At 42.0% G+C, this 19,104-nt stretch overlaps 1 protein-coding gene across 1 annotated transcript; it reads left to right on the top strand.

The window, feature by feature from the left end:
* Positions 1–8,708: 8,708 nt before the first annotated feature.
* LOC141775384 (uncharacterized) lies at positions 8,709–18,891 on the top strand. The gene is made up of 12 exons (XM_074648700.1): positions 8,709–8,733; positions 10,121–10,292; positions 10,365–10,520; positions 12,579–12,715; positions 13,277–13,428; positions 13,571–13,759; positions 14,775–14,864; positions 14,977–15,066; positions 15,166–15,288; positions 15,536–15,667; positions 18,420–18,536; positions 18,649–18,891. Exons 1-12 carry the CDS (start codon positions 8,724–8,726, stop codon positions 18,757–18,759), a joined length of 1,479 nt encoding a protein of 492 aa, XP_074504801.1. The 5' UTR covers positions 8,709–8,723; the 3' UTR covers positions 18,760–18,891.
* Positions 18,892–19,104: the final 213 nt, after the last annotated feature.

Raw genomic sequence — 19,104 nt, 5'->3', positions numbered from 1 at the left:
TAATGTTGCACTAGAACATGTTTACATGCTGCAATGTTCAAAAAACCCTTTATTCTTCTCATACTGCAGCCTGAGTCTGCCTGCCTCAGAGCCTAATTCAGCCTCTGTCTGAAAACCACTGATTCACAGCCTGTCTCCGCCCACTCTGATTGACAGAAAACGCTGACCAATCAGAGCAAACGTCCTCAACAACAGCGTCACCCTCCCCCTCCCTCCCGGAGAAGCTCTCTCTCTCTGGAGAGATAGCAGCTAGTATAAAGTTTATAAACCTGGGCACAGCACCAGCGAAAATAAAGTCCATCCACTGGGTCTTCAGAGGATCCGAAGTGGGTACATGGTGCAAGCTTTTGTGTGGAGTATTGCAGCCAACAACAGAACAAGCGGGTTTTCCTTTCAGCATGTTTACTAGTAAACAGTCGAAATAACAATGGCGGACGCAGCTTGCTGAGCCGGCTACTCCGTGGGCGGGGTTACCAAGCCGGGGTATGGGGTGAGGGGGTGCTGTTCTGTTTCACTGGAAACAGGAAAGCCATATATGGCTTGCATTGCTCTCTAATGACGTCAGAAGACAACTAAAAAAGCGAATTTTTTTTTCTGCACCCATTTCCGGACAAACGGAGGAGGAGAAAAAGAGAGAGGATGGTCTTTTATGATACTATGGTGGCCTGTAGACACACTGGGGACAGATATTGATGTTTAAAAGACATGGAAAAGTGCATTTTGCATAATATGTGACCTTTAAGATATAAACCGGATATGGGCACGGTGAGATCTCAACAGTATTTATATTCACAGAGCCTTCCCTCTCTGTTAAACATTTGCATTTGAAAAGTGCACAGTTAAAACAGCCACAGAGTTAATGGAACAATGGCCAAGTGTCAGGGAGAAGAAAACACTGAATTTGTCCAAAAAAAAAGAAGCCTGAAGTATGTATGATTGTTAAAAAAAATAATACAGAGAATTCTATTAAAAGTTCCTAAAAATAACAGGAAAACTCGTCTCTGATGCAATATTCACAGGAAATGATCTGCTCAAAACTCATCCAAATGAAGCTTAAGCGTAAATTCAGACAGGAAGACTGGGGGTGCAAGCTCATTCATTCTCATTCATTCTGGTTCTCTCTCTCTCATGGGCTATTAATGTCAGCTGATTATGGGCGTCTCTCTTTTCAGTGACCAATCAGAGCTTGCCATATCTCCCTCAACCAATCACATGCTGCTGTCAAATGTTTAAAAACCATTCTCCTCTATGAGTTTTCAGTGTCAGCATTCAGCACTAACGGACGCGAGCAGCTCGATGCAAACGGCAAATAGTTCACGTACTTTAATCCAGTCTCGTGGCATAACAAGCGACGTCTGATCCTCAGCAGAGGAGTTTCTCCTCCCTCTGGTTCACTGCTCAGGCAGCATCATCTGCTACTCCAGGCTACAAACATCGCACTCGCAGTCTCGGGTAAATCCAGCAAACATTATGCATTCAGCTCATATGCTCAGGCTCGTGCCTCATCAGCGTTTTTCAACAGCATCTGGCTTCTTCATCACAGCTGCCTCGTCACTACGTTCATCCTACCTCAAGCCGTTCATCTAAGGTAAAGGCTTCACAAAATTCACAGCCTCAAAATAAACTGGCAAGAGGCCACATATCACCATCGAGGAAACGTCGTCATACGTTTGAATAGCTTCAATATCTATGCGTCATTCATCTCGCTCCGCATTCAGTCAGAGTTAAAACATTTCCGGGTTCCTCACAGAAGAACCGGCGTGATTCAAAGTCATCGAGAAGTAAAGAGAGCTCGATGCAAACGGCCAATAGAGCGTCAGTATTCAGCACACGGATGCGAGCAGCTCGATTCAAACGGCAAATAGTTCATGTACTTTAATCCAGTCTCAGTGGTATAACCAGCGACGTCTTATCCTCAGCAAAGGAGTTTCTCCCTCTCGTTCACTACTCCAGGCTACAGACATCGCACTCGAGGTTTGGATTGCTTCAATATCATGCATCATTCATTCCGCTCCGTATTCAGTCAGAGTTCAAACATTTCCGGGTTCCTCACAGAAGAACCGGCGTGATTCAAAGTCATCTGCTCAATAAATCCACAAGTTCAGCGGGTACATCAAACCGGTGGTCTCACGGGATCCAGTACTTGTAGATAACCAGCTGTCTTTTAACTAGTTTTCGAGGTGTTTGTTCAAACTGTAACACTTTTCATTCTCTCGGCGCATCACGGCTCAAAGAGAACTAATACCGTAATAGCGGTGCGCTCTAATTCTACAGCGTACAGGGTTACAGACTCTGGACTGAAGCAGCCTTCTGTTCCTGAAATCTGTGACATATATCAAACTTCGGTTTACTTGGGTAATCTCGACAACATTATGTGTTTTAAACCCTACAAATATCACTCAGCATAATTCATAAAGCATCGCAAATCACGTGGAACCTTAAATACGTGTATTACGGTAATAAGCACTGCAAGTCTCATACGCTGTCTTCATGCTGTCTCCGTCTAGTGGCGCTTGTACGTTCCTACAAGTCCTGTGTAATTGGACTTAAATGCAAGTTAATACATTATAGTCATCATATCAGTTAAAACTCAGAGTCAGTATTTGCTGCATTGGGAACAATTCCATAACCTTTCAGCATATAGTAATTCAAGTGTTCTGAGAGATAACTAGACTTCTGCTCCTCCTCATGGCTCCGTTTTAAGGCTTAAAAGATCTAAACCTGGACGGTAGACTTTGACCAATCACGGGTCTTTTCATCAGAGAGCGTTCCTATCGGGCGTGCTCCGGTCATGTGAACAGAACTCGTTGTTCCTTCACCAAATTCACAATGGCGGCGGCGTCACAAACCTTCTCATCTTACAGCTAAACCGTGCACTACAAGATGATCTGAGAAAATATGCGGAAAGAAATAAGCATTAACGTAACAGAATATTGATTCATGGCAGCCGGGTCATAGACGACAGAGGGGCAGCAGACCTCAGATCAGCTCTTACTGCCTGTTTCCTCCCGAGTTGAGGTCTTGCAGATGCGTTGGGAACAATTACAGATAACAGTACACTACAAAATGTTTATGAAAACATTTGAGAGAGAAGTAGGCATTACAGTAACAGAATATGATTCATATAATCATAAACTGGTCTGAAAGTCGGTAGGTGTTGGCAAAATGAACGTCTCGTGGCTCTCATGGACGGCAGCTGGAGGCAGATTCAAAACCATGCTCGAAATAAATAAATAAAAGTCACATCGTGGTAAAGGAAGGCCAGTGCCTCGCGGAAACAACGAAGCCTTATGGCTAATATATATATGCGATGGCTGCGACAAGCTTCAGCGTTCCGACGCCGGGAATGCGAATGCATTCGACGAATGCATTCGACGTGGAAACAACGTCACCTCTGGCATCAACTCATAACCACGGTGCAGCTACGGTTCAACTGGGACATATGGCTGTGGACGCGTCGCCTTCTGACATATGCTCGATCACACGATCCACTTTAAACAGTGTTTAGTCATGGCTGACCTCATCTCAACATCACACACACCTGTGCAGTGGCATAACGGCATACATTCTGCTTCACGAGCAAGCAAATTACAGTCTCAGTTTCCACGGACACGTCATCCGTGGGGTTTCTTTTGGGGGGAGAATATAACGGTACGGTCTCAGCGCCAGCCTCCCTCTGGCTCCAGCGTTCATCATAGGCTCGTGGGCTACATGTCGGGGCCTTCATCGGAGCACAATTACATTGGTTCATGTGTCCCTCAATCGTCGGCATCCCAATGGTAAACTCTTCGGATTGAACGGAGGCATCACTCGCTCATCTGTACAGAGGGTCATCACGACCTATCTCAGCGGCAACAGCAATTTGCGGATCCTCAGCGTCATTCAACAGATCTTCATGTTCATGCATATAACTGGTGGTGGTTTTCGTTTAGCGGCTGCATGCTGCTAATCGTCCCTTTTGGCTGGTTCCGGTTGCAGCTGACCTCGGAATTCATCAGGTATTATTCATTTTAATTCATTTGGAGTATCGCAAGCAAATCTTGGCCTTCCGGCTAATCTCTCAAGTATGGGTTCTTTATTACTACATATTCCCGTTTTATTTTTCAAAATGTTTAGTACACTTCAGATCGAACGGAAGCATCACGCGTTCCTCTGCACAGAAAGTCATCACGACCTTCACACAAATAACAGCAGATCCTCTATATTCATGCATATAACTGGTGGTGGTGTTCAGTTAGCTGCTGCATTGCTGCTAATCGTCCCTCTATTTTATCTGGGTCCTGTACAGCTGACCTCGGCATTTATCATCATCTGTTCAGATTAATTCATTCAGATCATTACAATCATTCATTACCTTTGGATACTCCTACACTCTTATATATCTTATATTCAGCTATTTTCATTATTCACAGCTAAGGTAATTATTCTTATTCACTCTCTAGTACTCATCATTCAAGATTCAAGATTCAAGATGTTTATTGTCACGCCGGTTGTACAGGTACAAACGTGTGAAACGAAGCTCCATTAAATAATAAATTATATTACATTTACATTACAATTATAAAAGGAAATACTTTATACAAGGGCATATTAAGAACATATACAGTATATACAGTATAAGAAATATTTTTGTGTAAGAATGTGTCAAATTAATTATAGATTTAAAAGTCTGATGGCCTGGGGGAAAAAACTGTTCCTCAGTCTGCTGGTGAGAGTCCTGGGGGTCCTGTATCTTCTACCAGAGGGCAGGAGGGAGAACAGGCTGTTGTGGGGGTGTGTCGTGTCCTTAATGACCCTTAGGGACTTCCTGAGGCACCGCTGGGTGTAAAGCTCCTGCAGGCTGGGCAGCTCGCACCCGGTGATGTGTTGGGCCGAGCGCACCACCCTTCCCAGCACCTTACGGTCCACGTTGGTGCAGCTGCCGAACCAGGTGGTGAAGCAGCCTGTCAGGAGGCTCTCTATGGTGCCCCGGTAGAAGTCCCTGAGGATTTGCGGTTTCAGTCTGAAAGTCTTGAGTCGCCTCAGAGCGTACAGTCTCTGCTGGGTCTTCCTGACTACAGCGGTGGTGTGGGTGGCCCATGTCAAGTCCTTATGGATGTTGACACCCAGGTATTTAAAGGTGTCCACCCTCTCCACCGCTGTGCCGTTGATGGTGACTGGGGGGTGAGTGCAACCCCCCCTTCTGTAATCCACAATGACCTCCTTGGTCTTTGAGATGTTCAGGGAGAGGTGGTTGTTCTGACACCACTGTTCCAGGGTGGTCACCTCCTCCCTGTAAGCCATCTCGTCGCCATGGGAGATCAACCCCACAACTGCTGTGTCGTCCGCAAACTTCACGATGGTGTTTGAAGCTCTTGTTGACACACAGTCGTGGGTGTAGAGGGAGTACAGGAGGGGGCTGAGAACACAGCCCTGAGGCGCTCCTGTGCTTAGAGTCAGTGAAGTCGAGGTGAGGTTGTTGTTTCTCACCACCTGGGGGCGTCCCGTCAGAAAGTCCAGGATCCAGTCACACAGTGGTGTGTTCAGGCCCAGATCCTTGAGCTTACTGACGAGCCTGGAGGGCACTATGGTGTTGAACGCTGAGCTGTAATCCACGAACAGCATCCTCACATAGGTGTCCCTTCCTTCCAGGTGGGAGAGGGCGGTGTGTAGTACATGGGCGATGGCGTCCTCTGTGCCTCTGTTTGGGCGGTATGCAAATTGTAGGGGGTCGAGTGTGGGGGGAAGCATGGGGCAGATTAGGGATTTAACCAGTTTCTCAAAACACTTGCTGATTATGGGGGTGAGGGCTATGGGGCGCCAGTCGTTTAAGCTGGTTACTTTTTGTTGTTTGGGGATGGGATGATGGTGGTGGATTTGAAGCAGGTGGGGACAGTCCGGAGAGATAGTGACAGGTTGAAAATTGTTGTGAAAACCCCCGCCAACTGGTGTGCGCAGGACTTCAGGACGCGTCCAGGAATGCCGTCTGGGCCGGCCGCTTTGCGTGGGTTGATACGCAGGAGGGTCCGGCGAACATCAGCCTCTGTGATGGAGAGGGGACGGTCCTGTTCTGCAACAGTCATGGGGGAGGGGTGTGGAGGTGGTGGGCAATCCAGGTTTTCAGCTGAGGTGGGGGTCACCCATCCTATGTCACCCATCCTATGTGTCTGTACAATCATGTCTCTGTCATGTCCTGTTGTTGTTATATTGTTTTATCTGTCAATGTTTTAATTGATCTTTTTAAGGTGTCCTTGGGTGTCCAGAAAGGCGCCACTAAATAAAATGTATTATTATTATTATTATATGCTGGTCTATTATGACCTCTCTATTGCTCTGGTCTATCGTGACCTCCTTATTGCTCTGGTCTATCGTGACCTCTCTAATGTTCTGGCTATCGTGACCTCTCTAATGCTCTGGTCTTAGTCTGCTTATACCTCCTACGTTCGCCCCGATGTCAACACCATCCTCGCAAATCAAAGATTATTAAAACCTTGATTTCGGTAAGTCATTCATATAACTGGTGGTGGTGGTTATTTATTCTATTATGCTTTCTTCAAATACTATACTTCATCTCTCAGGACTACGGCTACACTGGCACAACCTTATTCAAACTATTTCATTTGTTTCATTAATCACACTATGCAATGTTTATTTAACACTAGAACGGCCTTCGTCCCAAAAAGGTCCGAGACTCACGTGTCTCATGGTCAGCATGACCTGCGTCCCAAGCGGCTCTCATAATCAACATGACCTTTGTCCCAAGAAGGTCCGAGACTCACGTGTCTCATGGTCAGCATGACCTGCGTCTCAAGCGGCTCTCATCATCAACCCAATAAGGTCCGAGACTCACGTGTCTCATGCTCAGCATGACCGGCGTTTCAACATGGTCCACTAGGCTTTCATTTAAATGGTCTATCGAGATCTCACATTACACTAGTCTGATTCAACATCATTCATAGTAGGCTAACGTGCCTTCATAATTTAATTGCTATCATGTATATCATTAACCCACTTATTACACTCGCATGCGACCTTATATTGCACGGTCTTTCTCAACTCCACTTAGCACTGTTCTTAGGTTAACACAATCACCTGGTCTTGATATTATATCCATATCATGTTCTATCTTTACCTCATACCTCGTGAGTTATAATTTGTTTTTTCCTAATTAACTTTATTCTGCTTAAATTCCCAGATGCTGTAAGGTAAGGAGGTGTGCACGTCTTAACCTCATATTCATAGGCAATAAATCAATGTATTTATTCCATGTTTCTTTGGGGGAATATTTCTACATCCTACTACAGCTTCACTTCCCCTTCATTATTTCACATCGGGTCTAAATCGCCAAAGACTGTTACTCTTCATAATTCGTGCACTTTGTAATAAATCATCATTCAATTCATACGAGTCTTTCCTGATTGAAATAGTTTTACACAAAATTCCTGCAGTTATTGTGTTCACTATTTGGGTTAATTGTACAGTTTATCAGGTGTTATGTGCTGTTATTGTTATGCATCGAATATAATATGAAATATCCATAAAATATGTCACTTAGTCGGGGGTTGTCGGTTTACTCAATGATAGAAAGGGGTCCCCTAAGGAAAAAGGTTGGGAAACACTGATCTAGTGAGTTTCAACTCAGTTTTGTTTTGCAATAAATATGCTTTACTGCTGAAAGCACTGTTGCCTCAGAGGATACTTCAGACAATCAAAAAGTCACCTCAGGATTGAAAAGTGAATATAAGATGTTTTATCCGCAACGTCTGGTTCTTTTCTGCACAAAAAGATTCCCAAATTTCCAATTTAAATTCTCTTTGGGATTCAAAAACAAACTGGGCTTCTCTTTTTTCCAATCAAGTTGCCATGAAAACAAAAACATAAATGTCCACCCCCACAGTTATCAGGAATGTGGATCTTTCAGATCAGTTTGAGGAGTGCCTCTGGTTTGTTCTACATTTTATCGTAAGTGTGTCATGCAGTGTGAGACTCGCATCTTATCTCGGCCTCGATACACTCTGGTCTAGGTCTTGACCTGGTCTCGGTTTAGGTGGTCGTGACAACACTGGTTAATGTGGTTTTGGTCAAAGTCCTAGTTCTTATGTCAGGGTTTAACATACACCAGTGAGATTCGTCAAAATACCTACACTGGTTTTCACAAGCCACTCCTCCTGCACACTTGAAAATCCAGTTTGAGATCACGATGAGCTGAGAGTTTATACTACTGGCCATAAAACTGGGGTGAGAGATTCTGACTTGGAAATGCTCTTCCAAAGTTGTCCTCATCCAAACTCAGTTTGTTCAAACAAAACATTGGTCTCCGATAGCTTCTGAAGGTGCATCCTCCTTCTCATCAAACTGTCAAGAAATATTTCAGATCTTACAACTTGGCTTATGAATTAGCCTGTGCATTTTTATTTATTTTTATTTTTGATATAAATGTGCTGCTCTGGATCTCAGGTCCTGCCTTATTTTATGAATATAATATAATATATATCACACACTAAAGGAAAGGGGAAAAGCATAACAGGTCCTCTTTAACATTTATTGTAAGGGCTCAGCAATCATCACTCTTCACCTTAACAGCGTGGAGGTTTTCAGCTGCACCATGAGGCAATATTGCGCAATCAGAGCCGCATGCCACGGGACATTTCCTGCTTGTGTCAGCACAACTGAGGCGCGGTGGATCGGGAGCTGCTGAGGGGAGACTGCCGCTGGGACACACACCACTTCACAATTCAACAAAAATGAACTATTGTGAGTGTACATCTCTCAAATACTAGCTTATCTGGGGCTGACAACACTCAGGTCTTTTATGGGGGGTATTAGCCCATGTGTGCACACTGTCAGGGGAATAAACGTGCTTGTGATAGACCACAGACTCTTGCCCTCATATGATTATTCATGTGCACCTCCTCCCCTGCCCTGACCTCATGTTGGGCGCATCCTAATGGTCAGATTTCCACCTGCCGACCAGCTCCTCACTGCGTCGTGTTATTTAAAGAGCACTCACACACGCTGAAACGCTGTCAGAGAGGGGTTTCTTACCCTCTTTTAATTAATCGTTAATTGCCAGACTACATTGGAAGTGTAGAATCATTTTACAATAAGTTCAAATCAACCAAAGACCATCATGTTGTTTTGTGCAAATTGTTCACTCAGCTGGTGGAAGTAATCCTGTTGGAATGTGTCAGTGGTTTGAAGTTTTCAGTTGTCAAATGTAGCTTTGGTCTGCCTGAATGTTACCCTGCAGTCAGTGCTTAGTGCGTAACCAGGTAGAGGACTCTGAAGACTTTTACCTCAGTTATCATCTTTTCACTGGTTGATTGGAGGTTAGTGCCCTTTACGCTGTGCTGCCGGCAGCTTAGCAAAGCATGACTTATGAGGTGTCTGTGGATGTAAAGCAACAGCTGATCAGGGAAGAACCAGAAAAAAAGTTTATTTTTTAAGTTTGTCCTTGATTAAATGTTACTATAATTGTTGTTGCTGTTGCTCCTTTTTAATATCTGCTTTACAAACCAATGGCTTTCTGCAAAGTTGATTAATGACTTATCCAAATATTTGTAGCATTTGGGGTGTTTTTTTGCCAAATTTAAAGTTACCATGTTATGCATTCGAACTCCCTTTTAACAAAGCAAGTAAAAATCTGTCATGGAAGTAGAAATACTGCATTACCTACAGACAAAAGCATGCAAAACATCTGAAACTGTGATGGAGAGCAAGTGAAATATGAAAATGCTGAATTCTGGGGAAATCTACACAGGATAGTAGCCGTGTGTGTGCCACATCAGTGTATTGTTTTAAGATTGCTTGCTCTAACCAGACAAATGGTTAATCTGTGTTTGAAGATTTTTAGCTCAAAAGTTATGTCAGATGTTATTGATAAGATATTGAATACTTGTTTGTTTTCTGAACTACGTGATAGATGATTCACAGGCAGGGGTTCTTGAACTCGAAGAATTTCTGAACTCAGAGATAGTAGTAGTCTTGTTCCTTTTATTGTTTGACCAAGCAGTAACAAAGTTATATACAATTCCTCTTCTTGGTCGTCATCCTCCTGTAATAATACATATCGTATTAGTAGTTTTATTTGTGTCCAGCTGCCTTGTTGCTAATCTAATGCGGACGCCTGTGTGCTTCACAGCTCGTAACAACATGACAGAGTTTTGGAAGGAGCACTCCAAGGACGCCACGGTGGAGGAGATGATGCTGGACTCTCGTGCCAGGGAGCTGACCCAGCACGAGCTGCCCGAGATCCTGTCCCTGCTGCCCTCCCTGGCTGGATCCAGGGTGCTGGAACTGGGAGCTGGCATCGGGTGAGTGTACAGCTGCATTAGACCGTCTGTAGTCGTGGATGTGTGTATATTTATACTGACGTGTCTCTACAGTCGTTACACCAGCCACCTCCTGACTAAGGCCGGCCATGTGACGGCTGTGGACTTCATGGAAAGCTTTGTGGAGGGAAACAGGCAGGACAATGGTCACCATAGCAACGCCACCTTCCTCCAAGCTGACGTCACAACGTTGGATTTCCCCCAAAACAGGTGTGTGAGATATATTCTGTTTAGAAACACTTTTATATCTTCAATTTTTAGCCATGCAGTGCTGTAGGGTTGGCAGTACCAGTCTGACGATCAGTCCACATACTTTAGTCCGCACTAAAATACCTCAACTATGGGATGGATTGCAAGTTGGTTCAGACATTCATTGTCCGCAGACGATGAAGCCTACTTACTTTGATGATCCCCTGACTTTTCCTGTAGCGCTGCCATTAGGTTGACATTTTTGGGATTTTGACCGAAATGCCTCGACAAATGCTGGATGGAATTTGGTACAGACAAGTTTTCGTTTATCACCATCATCCGGTCAAAACATTCATTTGTCTGCTGATGTTAGCATCTAGCTGACTACAGCCTCACAGTGCAACAAGCGTGGTTGTAGACTCTCTCGCCACGTGCACAGCTTCACACGTTGGATTAAAACAGGCCGCAAGTCATGTATTCTGATGGAGGATGAATGACAGACAATATTGTACCTGTACCCCCATAAGATAAGATATGAAAAGATAAGATAATCCTTTATTAGTCCCACAGCGGGGAAATTTGAAGAATTACAGCAGCGAAGGGAGCAGTGAAAACAACAAGAGACTGCAGTAAAATACAAAAAAAGATATAATAGTAACTGGAATGGCACTCGGAGAGCGCAGACCTCCGCCCCCCTCTCCATTCAGCTTGCGCCATCATCCACGTGTATTTTTGTTTATGTTGAGATCAGCTGTACGTATCGGAGCATCGTAAAACACTTCATTCAAACTGGACAGAAACAAAATAAAACTCACCTAAACTGTTGTCGTTACTCTTTCCAACAATCACCAAGTGTGCTTTGGTCGAACTCAACTAAAATTTCACAGAGTTTAATGTGAAAAAATGCAGAATCTACAGTTTTCGCCCCCCACCCCCCGCTCTCTCTCTGTCTCTCTCTCTGAAGGGAGAAGGCGGGGTCATGCATCATCAATGCGTCATCAGTTACACTGCGCATGTGTTATACCCAGAGGTCTTAATGTTCTGGCTGATCGTAATGCTTAAAAAAAATCCTGAATCCGGACCATGATCCGGATCGCCACCAAACTCTAATGGATTGTTCATTGTGCCACACTCCACCCCTCCAAATAATTTCGTTCAAATCCATCACAGACTTTTGGAGTAATCCTCCAAACCAACAAACCAACAAACCAAAAAACCAACACCCGTGAAAACATAACCTCCTTCCTAGGCCTTTGGCCTTGGAGGAGGTAATTAAGCAATAAGGTAACACTTTATAATAACCATCATTTATAAATGGTAAATTAATATTTATTTTACTGTTAACAAACAACTAAATGATAATTGTGTGTTTACTAATTATTAGTAATGCTATAATTTATGTTTTTTAACAGTTTATTGTTGCACATATTATAACATTTTATATACTATATTAAGTAATTGTTACAACAATAGATTGTTAATAAATAGTTTACTAATGTAATCGTAATGTCATCGTTATCGTCTCCTATCAGCTATGATACAGTATTGAATTTATGAACTAATTATTTCATATTACACAAACATTGTAAATGATCATTTCATTGTTTGTTGACAGTGAAATAACATTTAACTAAGTTTATTTAACTATCAATTTACCATTTATTAATAATGGTTATTGTAAAGTGTTACCAACAATAAAGATATAATAAATAAGTAAACAGTATAAAACAAAATATAATAGTAAACAGAGTGAATGAATAGTTGGGTTCACATTGTTGCACATATGAAATGTTGATATTGCACAGAATATTGAACCTTAATATTACACAGTGGTATATAATGATATTGCACATGAATGAGTGAATGAATGAATTGTCATTTTTTTTAGTGTGTGCAGTCTATTGGAAGCAGTTTTGACTGTAGAGTCTGACAGCAGCAGGATGGAAGGACCTTACAGCCGTTGGATCCACTGGCCATCACTGGATATTTCCAAACCAGACTACTGGCTTTATTTGGACAAAGGAAAACAATTTTAGCTCTTTATTATATTTGAATATGTCCATTCATTGCTCCCCTCAGCTTTGACTTCATCTTCTCCAACTGGCTGCTGATGTACCTGAGCGACGAGGAGCTGAAGTCCTTCACAGAGAAGGTGCTGTGCTGGCTGCGGCCTGGTGGCTTTCTCTTCTTCAGAGAGTCCTGCAACCACCGGTCAGGTACTGAGCTAACAATAAAACGTCCACATCTCTCCTTTCATCAATAATAAACATTGATTAGAACTTAAAGGTGCTTTTGACAACACTGATAACATTCAGCCACAAAGATGTCACACTCTCCCTCCCCCGTTCCATTGCATTCACTTCACAACATGTGGTTGCCAGTTTGTTGCACAACATGCAAATTTTATGGTCATGAGTGGAGTGAGACTCGTATGATATCAATGCCGTTATACTATTGGCTCACAAGCCTTTTTAGAAGTGGGAACCAGACGAGATAAACAAAACATTCTTTTTGGACCCGTCAACAATTTCTTTTAGGAAAAGCCATACTTTTATTCGGCACCTTTCTAAAAGCTCTGTGGATGTATTATTTTTTTTTAAATTATTTGTCTATACATAAATTGTATCAATAAGACCTTTAATCTGGCTCAAGAAATTGAAATAGGAACATATACGCTGCCTTTCTCAGTGAATTATGAATGCTCAGCAACATCAGCCAATATGTTTTTCTTAACAAATAGGAGAAGGATTCATTTTAACTTGTAACTTTGTACCAAGGTGACTCCAAGAGGGACTTCAACCCCACCTGCTACCGCACTGAGGCACAATACAACCACATGGTAACATCACAACAAATGGAGACGCCAAAGGGGGGCCAAACGTTTGGTTTCGACATTGTGTTGAAAAAGAAAGTTCAGGCCTATGTTGAGGTAGTTATTTAAGTCTTCTAGTAAAACTTAAATAGAAGGACATATCAGTGTGTGATGTAGGTGTGAGGATGGGCGATTAACCCTCTCCTTTCTCCCCTCCACTCCTTGATCCATCTCCATCCTCCTCCTCCTCCTTTTCCAGATGAAAAACAACCCTAATCAGATCTGCTGGCTTCTGGAGAAGGTTTCCCGCTCCTCGAGCACCCAGACCGGATTCAAAACCTTCCAGCAGTTCCTGGACAACCAGCAGTACACCAACCGTGGCATCCTGCGCTACGAGAAGATGTTCGGGGCTGGTTACGTCAGCACAGGCGGGCCCAGCACCACCAAGGTACGATTAAAAGTCTGGAAAACACCAAAAGACATTGGCTGGAAGGAATTAATAGGATACAACAAGAACACTGAACAAAGCAAGTGAAGTGAAAAGCAGCAAATACATGACTTATGTGTCTGAAGTTGATGAAATAAATGTACTCTCTTCCACTCAGGTCCACATTGAAATTAAATTTGCAACACGTATTCAAGCCACCCTCGGGATGAATAACAATAACCGTTAACCCTTCGTCCAGTGCCATCAACAGGTCAAGATTCCAATTTGTCCACATTATTATAGACATGTTTCCATGACTAAGAAATGTGAGGATATGACTCATATGATGTGCGTCATGAAATGATAGAAATATTGAAATTAACTCTATAGCGTAAAACCACAGACTGTATATAAGAAGTGGGCGTAGTCACCGTGACGTCACCCATTGGTTTGTGGACTGCCGTTTTGAAGCCTTGAGTTCAGCATTTTGGCTGTCGCCATCTTGTTTTTTTGCAACCAGAAGTGACATAAGAGGATGGCGCTAAGGACAACCGAACACTGAATAAGATATTTTTACGTGACCAAAATGTAAAGCATCCCCTGCTTTATGGTCTATTTGACTCTAAATGGGACCATAATTTACTAAATGAACATCATGCTGTATTGAAGAAGACTTGAAAGTAGTGATTGAGACATAAACTCATGTTTACAATGTTTACCGAGGTAATAAATCAAGTGAGAAGTAGGGTCCTTTTCTCATAGACTTCTATACAATCACTTATTTTTGCAACCAGAGGAGTCGCCCCCTGCTGGCTGTTAGAAAGAGAGCAAGTTTAAGGCACTTCTGCATTAGCTTCACTTCTCAGACTCGGAGGTTGCCCACCATGTGAAACCTTCACTACTCATTATCTTTATCCTAATCCTCCTTATTTCCCCAACAATTGAGATGCTGAACAATTAAAGACAGACTTATGTAGCTTTATCTCTTAGGACTTTGATTAAACTAAAGAATGAATCCTTTTTTATGTGCTGACAGGAGTTTGTGGACCTGCTTAACCTGAAGCCCGGACAGAAGGTGCTGGATGTTGGCTGTGGTATTGGTGGAGGAGATTTCTACATGGCAAAGGTAAGAGCCAAGGAATCTGGCAAAGTTAGGGTGACAGTAATATTAATGATTTTATAATGATTATAATGATTGGAAAGACTAAAGTGATGGCGATGTTTCTGTTACTTTTCAGACCTTTGGAGTGGAGGTGCTTGGCCTTGACCTGTCGGACAACATGGTGGACATCGCCATGGAGAGGGCGATCGCTGAGAAACTGCCATCAGTACGTCTAAATATCCCCTTATCCTATTGGTTTAAATACCACAGAAAATAGTTTGATTAATGTTTGTTTTAATCAGTAATGGCATGCGCTCTACCTTAGGTCCAGTTTGAGGTGGCTGATGCCACTAAGAGGTCGTTCCCAGAAGGTTCCTTTGACGTGATCTACAGCAGAGACACAATCCTGCACATAGAAGACAAGCTGGCCCTCTTCAAATGCTTCCATGTGAGCATTTTCTCTCATACTTTTAAACAGTAGCATTAAGTCTTTTTATTGCTTTCCAAACCTCTGTTTTGAATTAGTAGCTTGGAAAGGACATCTGGCAAATCTTACAAAAACACATGCAAAAACTAAATGAAAACAATTTCATGTCATATACATATTTCTTTGGGACACTATTGCCTTTTATGTGACTTTATCCGGGCTAAATTTCCTGCCTTATTTTTTCATTCTCCATGTTCTTTGTGTCCAGTCATGGTTGAAGCCAGGTGGCAAGTTGCTCATCAGTGATTACTGCTGCGGGGAGAAGCCCTGGACACCGGTGTTCGAGGCCTACGTTAAACAGAGAGGCTATGTCCTCTATACACCCTCACAGTATGGCAAGGTAAATATACAGTACAGCCTCATTATGTAATAGTTTGTGAAAGGATTACACTGCCCTATGGGGAGTTCGGTCCTCTTTACCAATATGCGACGAGAGTACACTGCAGTGTCTGTTTGCACACCGTACCATCCAATATGTAAACCCAGTGTTATAGCCGCCAATATTAACTTATCACAGCTACATCAGTAGATAAATATGTTGACTGATAAGTTGCAAGAATGATGAATACAGAAATGCCAAAGATCAGTTGCAGTGTCAATATTTCATAGTTTGTCCACCAGATGGCACTTATAAGTAAGTTTTGAAACGGTGAAATGTCCTGCTCCTCTGCCAAGATCAACATATATATATATATATATATATATAGTATATACTGTAGGTAAAAAAAAGAGATAGATATAAAATATATATAAATGTTTTTTCTCCTCGTTTCCCATCTCAGCACTGTTGGCTATCTAATAAATGCATAAAATGCCCTAAAAGATTTTTTTTAAAAACACAAGTTGTAGTTAATGAGCTATAAAACACAATATAACGAGTATGGTCCTTTAACTGTTTGACCTGTGTACATAAAAGAAGTTAAGCTAAGATGTCAAGTTAAGATAAGATCTTCTGCTATTAAATAAATAATACAATAATAATAATAAACTACAATGTCACTCGCAGAGCGCATACCTCTGCCAACGTGTGACTTTAAAAACAGATTACAGCTCTCAGCTGGCGGTTACATGAGGTGAGCGGCTTATTATTAACACGGCGTGTTTCCGTGTAACGTATCGCCGGATGCCTCTCTATTTTTTTTCACAGCAATATAAAATATTAGAAAGGGAATTACGACCTGATTATAAATATTATATTTAGATAATCATAACCTTTTGAATTGTGTGTTTTTATGCAAATGACCACTACAGATGGCAATAACAAAGTACAGTACTGTGTAGGCTACAGTACCCTCCCACTCCTCAAAAACAGGGCTCCCCCGGAAGCTACGGTGTAATTTGAACACTGTAATTTACCATGTATATTATGTTTTTTATGTAAAATATATCGAACATTGAATTACATCAGATATAAAATGTTATTCCTTCATTTAGCGCAGAGATTTCAAAAGTGGCAGATAATATTTCTGAGTGGCAGATAAAAATATATACTTACCTGCCACAGTGGCAGGCAGTGAAAAAAGTTAATTTCAGACCCTGGTCACGCGTCATCAATGCGTCATCAGTTACACTGTGCATGTGTTATACACTGTGGTTTTAATGCTCAGGCTGATCCGAATTCTTAAAAATATTCCTGAATCCGAATCATGATCCGGATAGCCACCAAAGTCTAATGGATTGTTCATTGTGCCACACCCCACCCCTCCAAAAACTTTTAGTAAAATCCATTGTGGACTTTTGGAGTTATCCTGCTAACGGACAAACAAACCAACGCCGGTGAAAACATAACCCCCTTCCTCGGCCTTAATTTTGTCATACCTGCACCTCCCAACTGATGGATTCATATCAATTTGCCTACCAGGCCAACCGGTCTGTTGAGAATGCAATCAACATAGCACTCCACCACAACTTGCAACACCTGGAATCACCTACACATGCATCCTGTTCATAGACTTCAGCTCTGCCTTTAACTCCATCAACCCACTCAAAGTATTCACCACACTTTTGGATATGAATATTGACCCTGCCATATTCCACTGGATCCATAGCTTCTTGTGGAACAGACCACAGAGGGTGAAGGTTAATAACAAGGGCTGTCAATCGACTAAAATCACAATATTTAATCGCGATGAATCACATGATTGTCCATAGTTAATCGCAATTAATCGCAATTGAATCACACATTTTTTTATCTGTTCAAAATGTACCTTAAACTAAGATTTGTTGAATATTTAATACTCTTAACATGGTAATGGGCAAATATGCTTGCTTTATACCAATGTATGTATATATGTATTACTGGAAATCAATTAACAACACAAAACAATGACAACTATTGGCCAGAAACCCTCACAGGTACTGTATTTAGCATAAAAAAATAGGTCAAGATACCCCTTTGAAAATGGCCATGCCAGTTTTTCCTCGCCAAAGTTAGTGTTAGTTTGGAGCCTTATTTAGCCTCCTTCCCAATAAGCTAGTATGACATGGATTCCTTAGGTTTTCTAGTTTCATATGATGCCAGTATCTTCACTCTAGCTTTAAAACTGAGTCCGCCACAACCTTAAAATCGGAAGTTGAGTTAATGCGTTAACGTGTTATTATCACTTTGACAGCCCTAATATATAATATATAAAATGTTATAATGTGTGCAACAATAAACTGTTGGAATAGCATGACTAATAATTAGTAAACATTATTAATCATCGTTTTGTTGTTCAACAGTAAAATAACTATTTACTCAGTTAACTAACTAACTTTAATTAACTATCAATATACCATTTATAAATGATGATAAAGTGTTACATCTTATCTAATCTAAGGGTTGCATACTTTTCAACAAATCCTATGTCAGTATTAAAAAGCCCCTTAACAAGCCTGTCATGTTTAGATGTGTGTCTGCACACCAGACCGATGTGTCAAAGGTTTGTTTCTATATTGGGTAACTTCTAAAAAGTCAAAGTCTTCTGTACAGACTGCACAAATAGTGTGTCACTGTGCACTCAGTGGATATGTTGCTGATGTGTTTACTACCTTCCATCAGCTGGTGGTGCTGTTCCCCCTCTACTTCACCCCTTCTGTCTCTCCTCCTGTAGTTCCTTCAGGAAGCTGGTTTCTGCAATGTCCGGGCAGAAGACCGGACAGCCCAATTCATCCAGGTGATAAAGACAGAGCTGGAGAATGCCGAGGTGATCAAGGATGAATTCATTCAGGTAAGCACGCGCAACCTTTTCAACCTAATGAAACCAACTGAACCTAAATTCCTCTCTAAATTCTTTGGATGACTGCTCATCGTACCTGTCCTCTGTCCCCTGTCCCCTGCAGGAGTTCTCTGAAGAGGACTATGTTGAAATAGTAAATGGATGGAGGGAAAAACTGGGACGTTCCAACAGTGGAGACCAACGACGGGGCCTCTTCTATGCTACAAGGGATTGAGTGACTGCACTCAGATAATAAAAGAAAAAAAAAGTAGTGATTCTTTGCTTATTGTCTATGCTTTTGTCTTTGATGAATTGTTTGTTCAAACTTAAAGTTACAGCAGCACTTTATTTAAAGTGTGGGACTGTCCATGTGCTGAGTGAGCATTTATTTATATGAAGCTCATGCGTAAATTCAGACAGGAAGACTGGGGGTGCAAGCTCATTCATTCTCATTCATTCTGGTTCTCTCTCTCTCATGGGCTATTAATGTCAGCTGATTATGGGCGTCTCTCTTTTCAGTGACCAATCAGAGCTTGCCATATCTCCCTCAACCAATAACATGCTGCGTCAAAAGTTTAAA

Source organism: Sebastes fasciatus, chromosome 10, assembly GCF_043250625.1.
Source record: "Sebastes fasciatus isolate fSebFas1 chromosome 10, fSebFas1.pri, whole genome shotgun sequence".
Taxonomy (NCBI): domain Eukaryota; kingdom Metazoa; phylum Chordata; class Actinopteri; order Perciformes; family Sebastidae; genus Sebastes; species Sebastes fasciatus.
The sequence above is the reverse complement of the archived record's forward strand: the minus strand, read 5'-3'. Positions and strand labels throughout refer to the sequence as shown.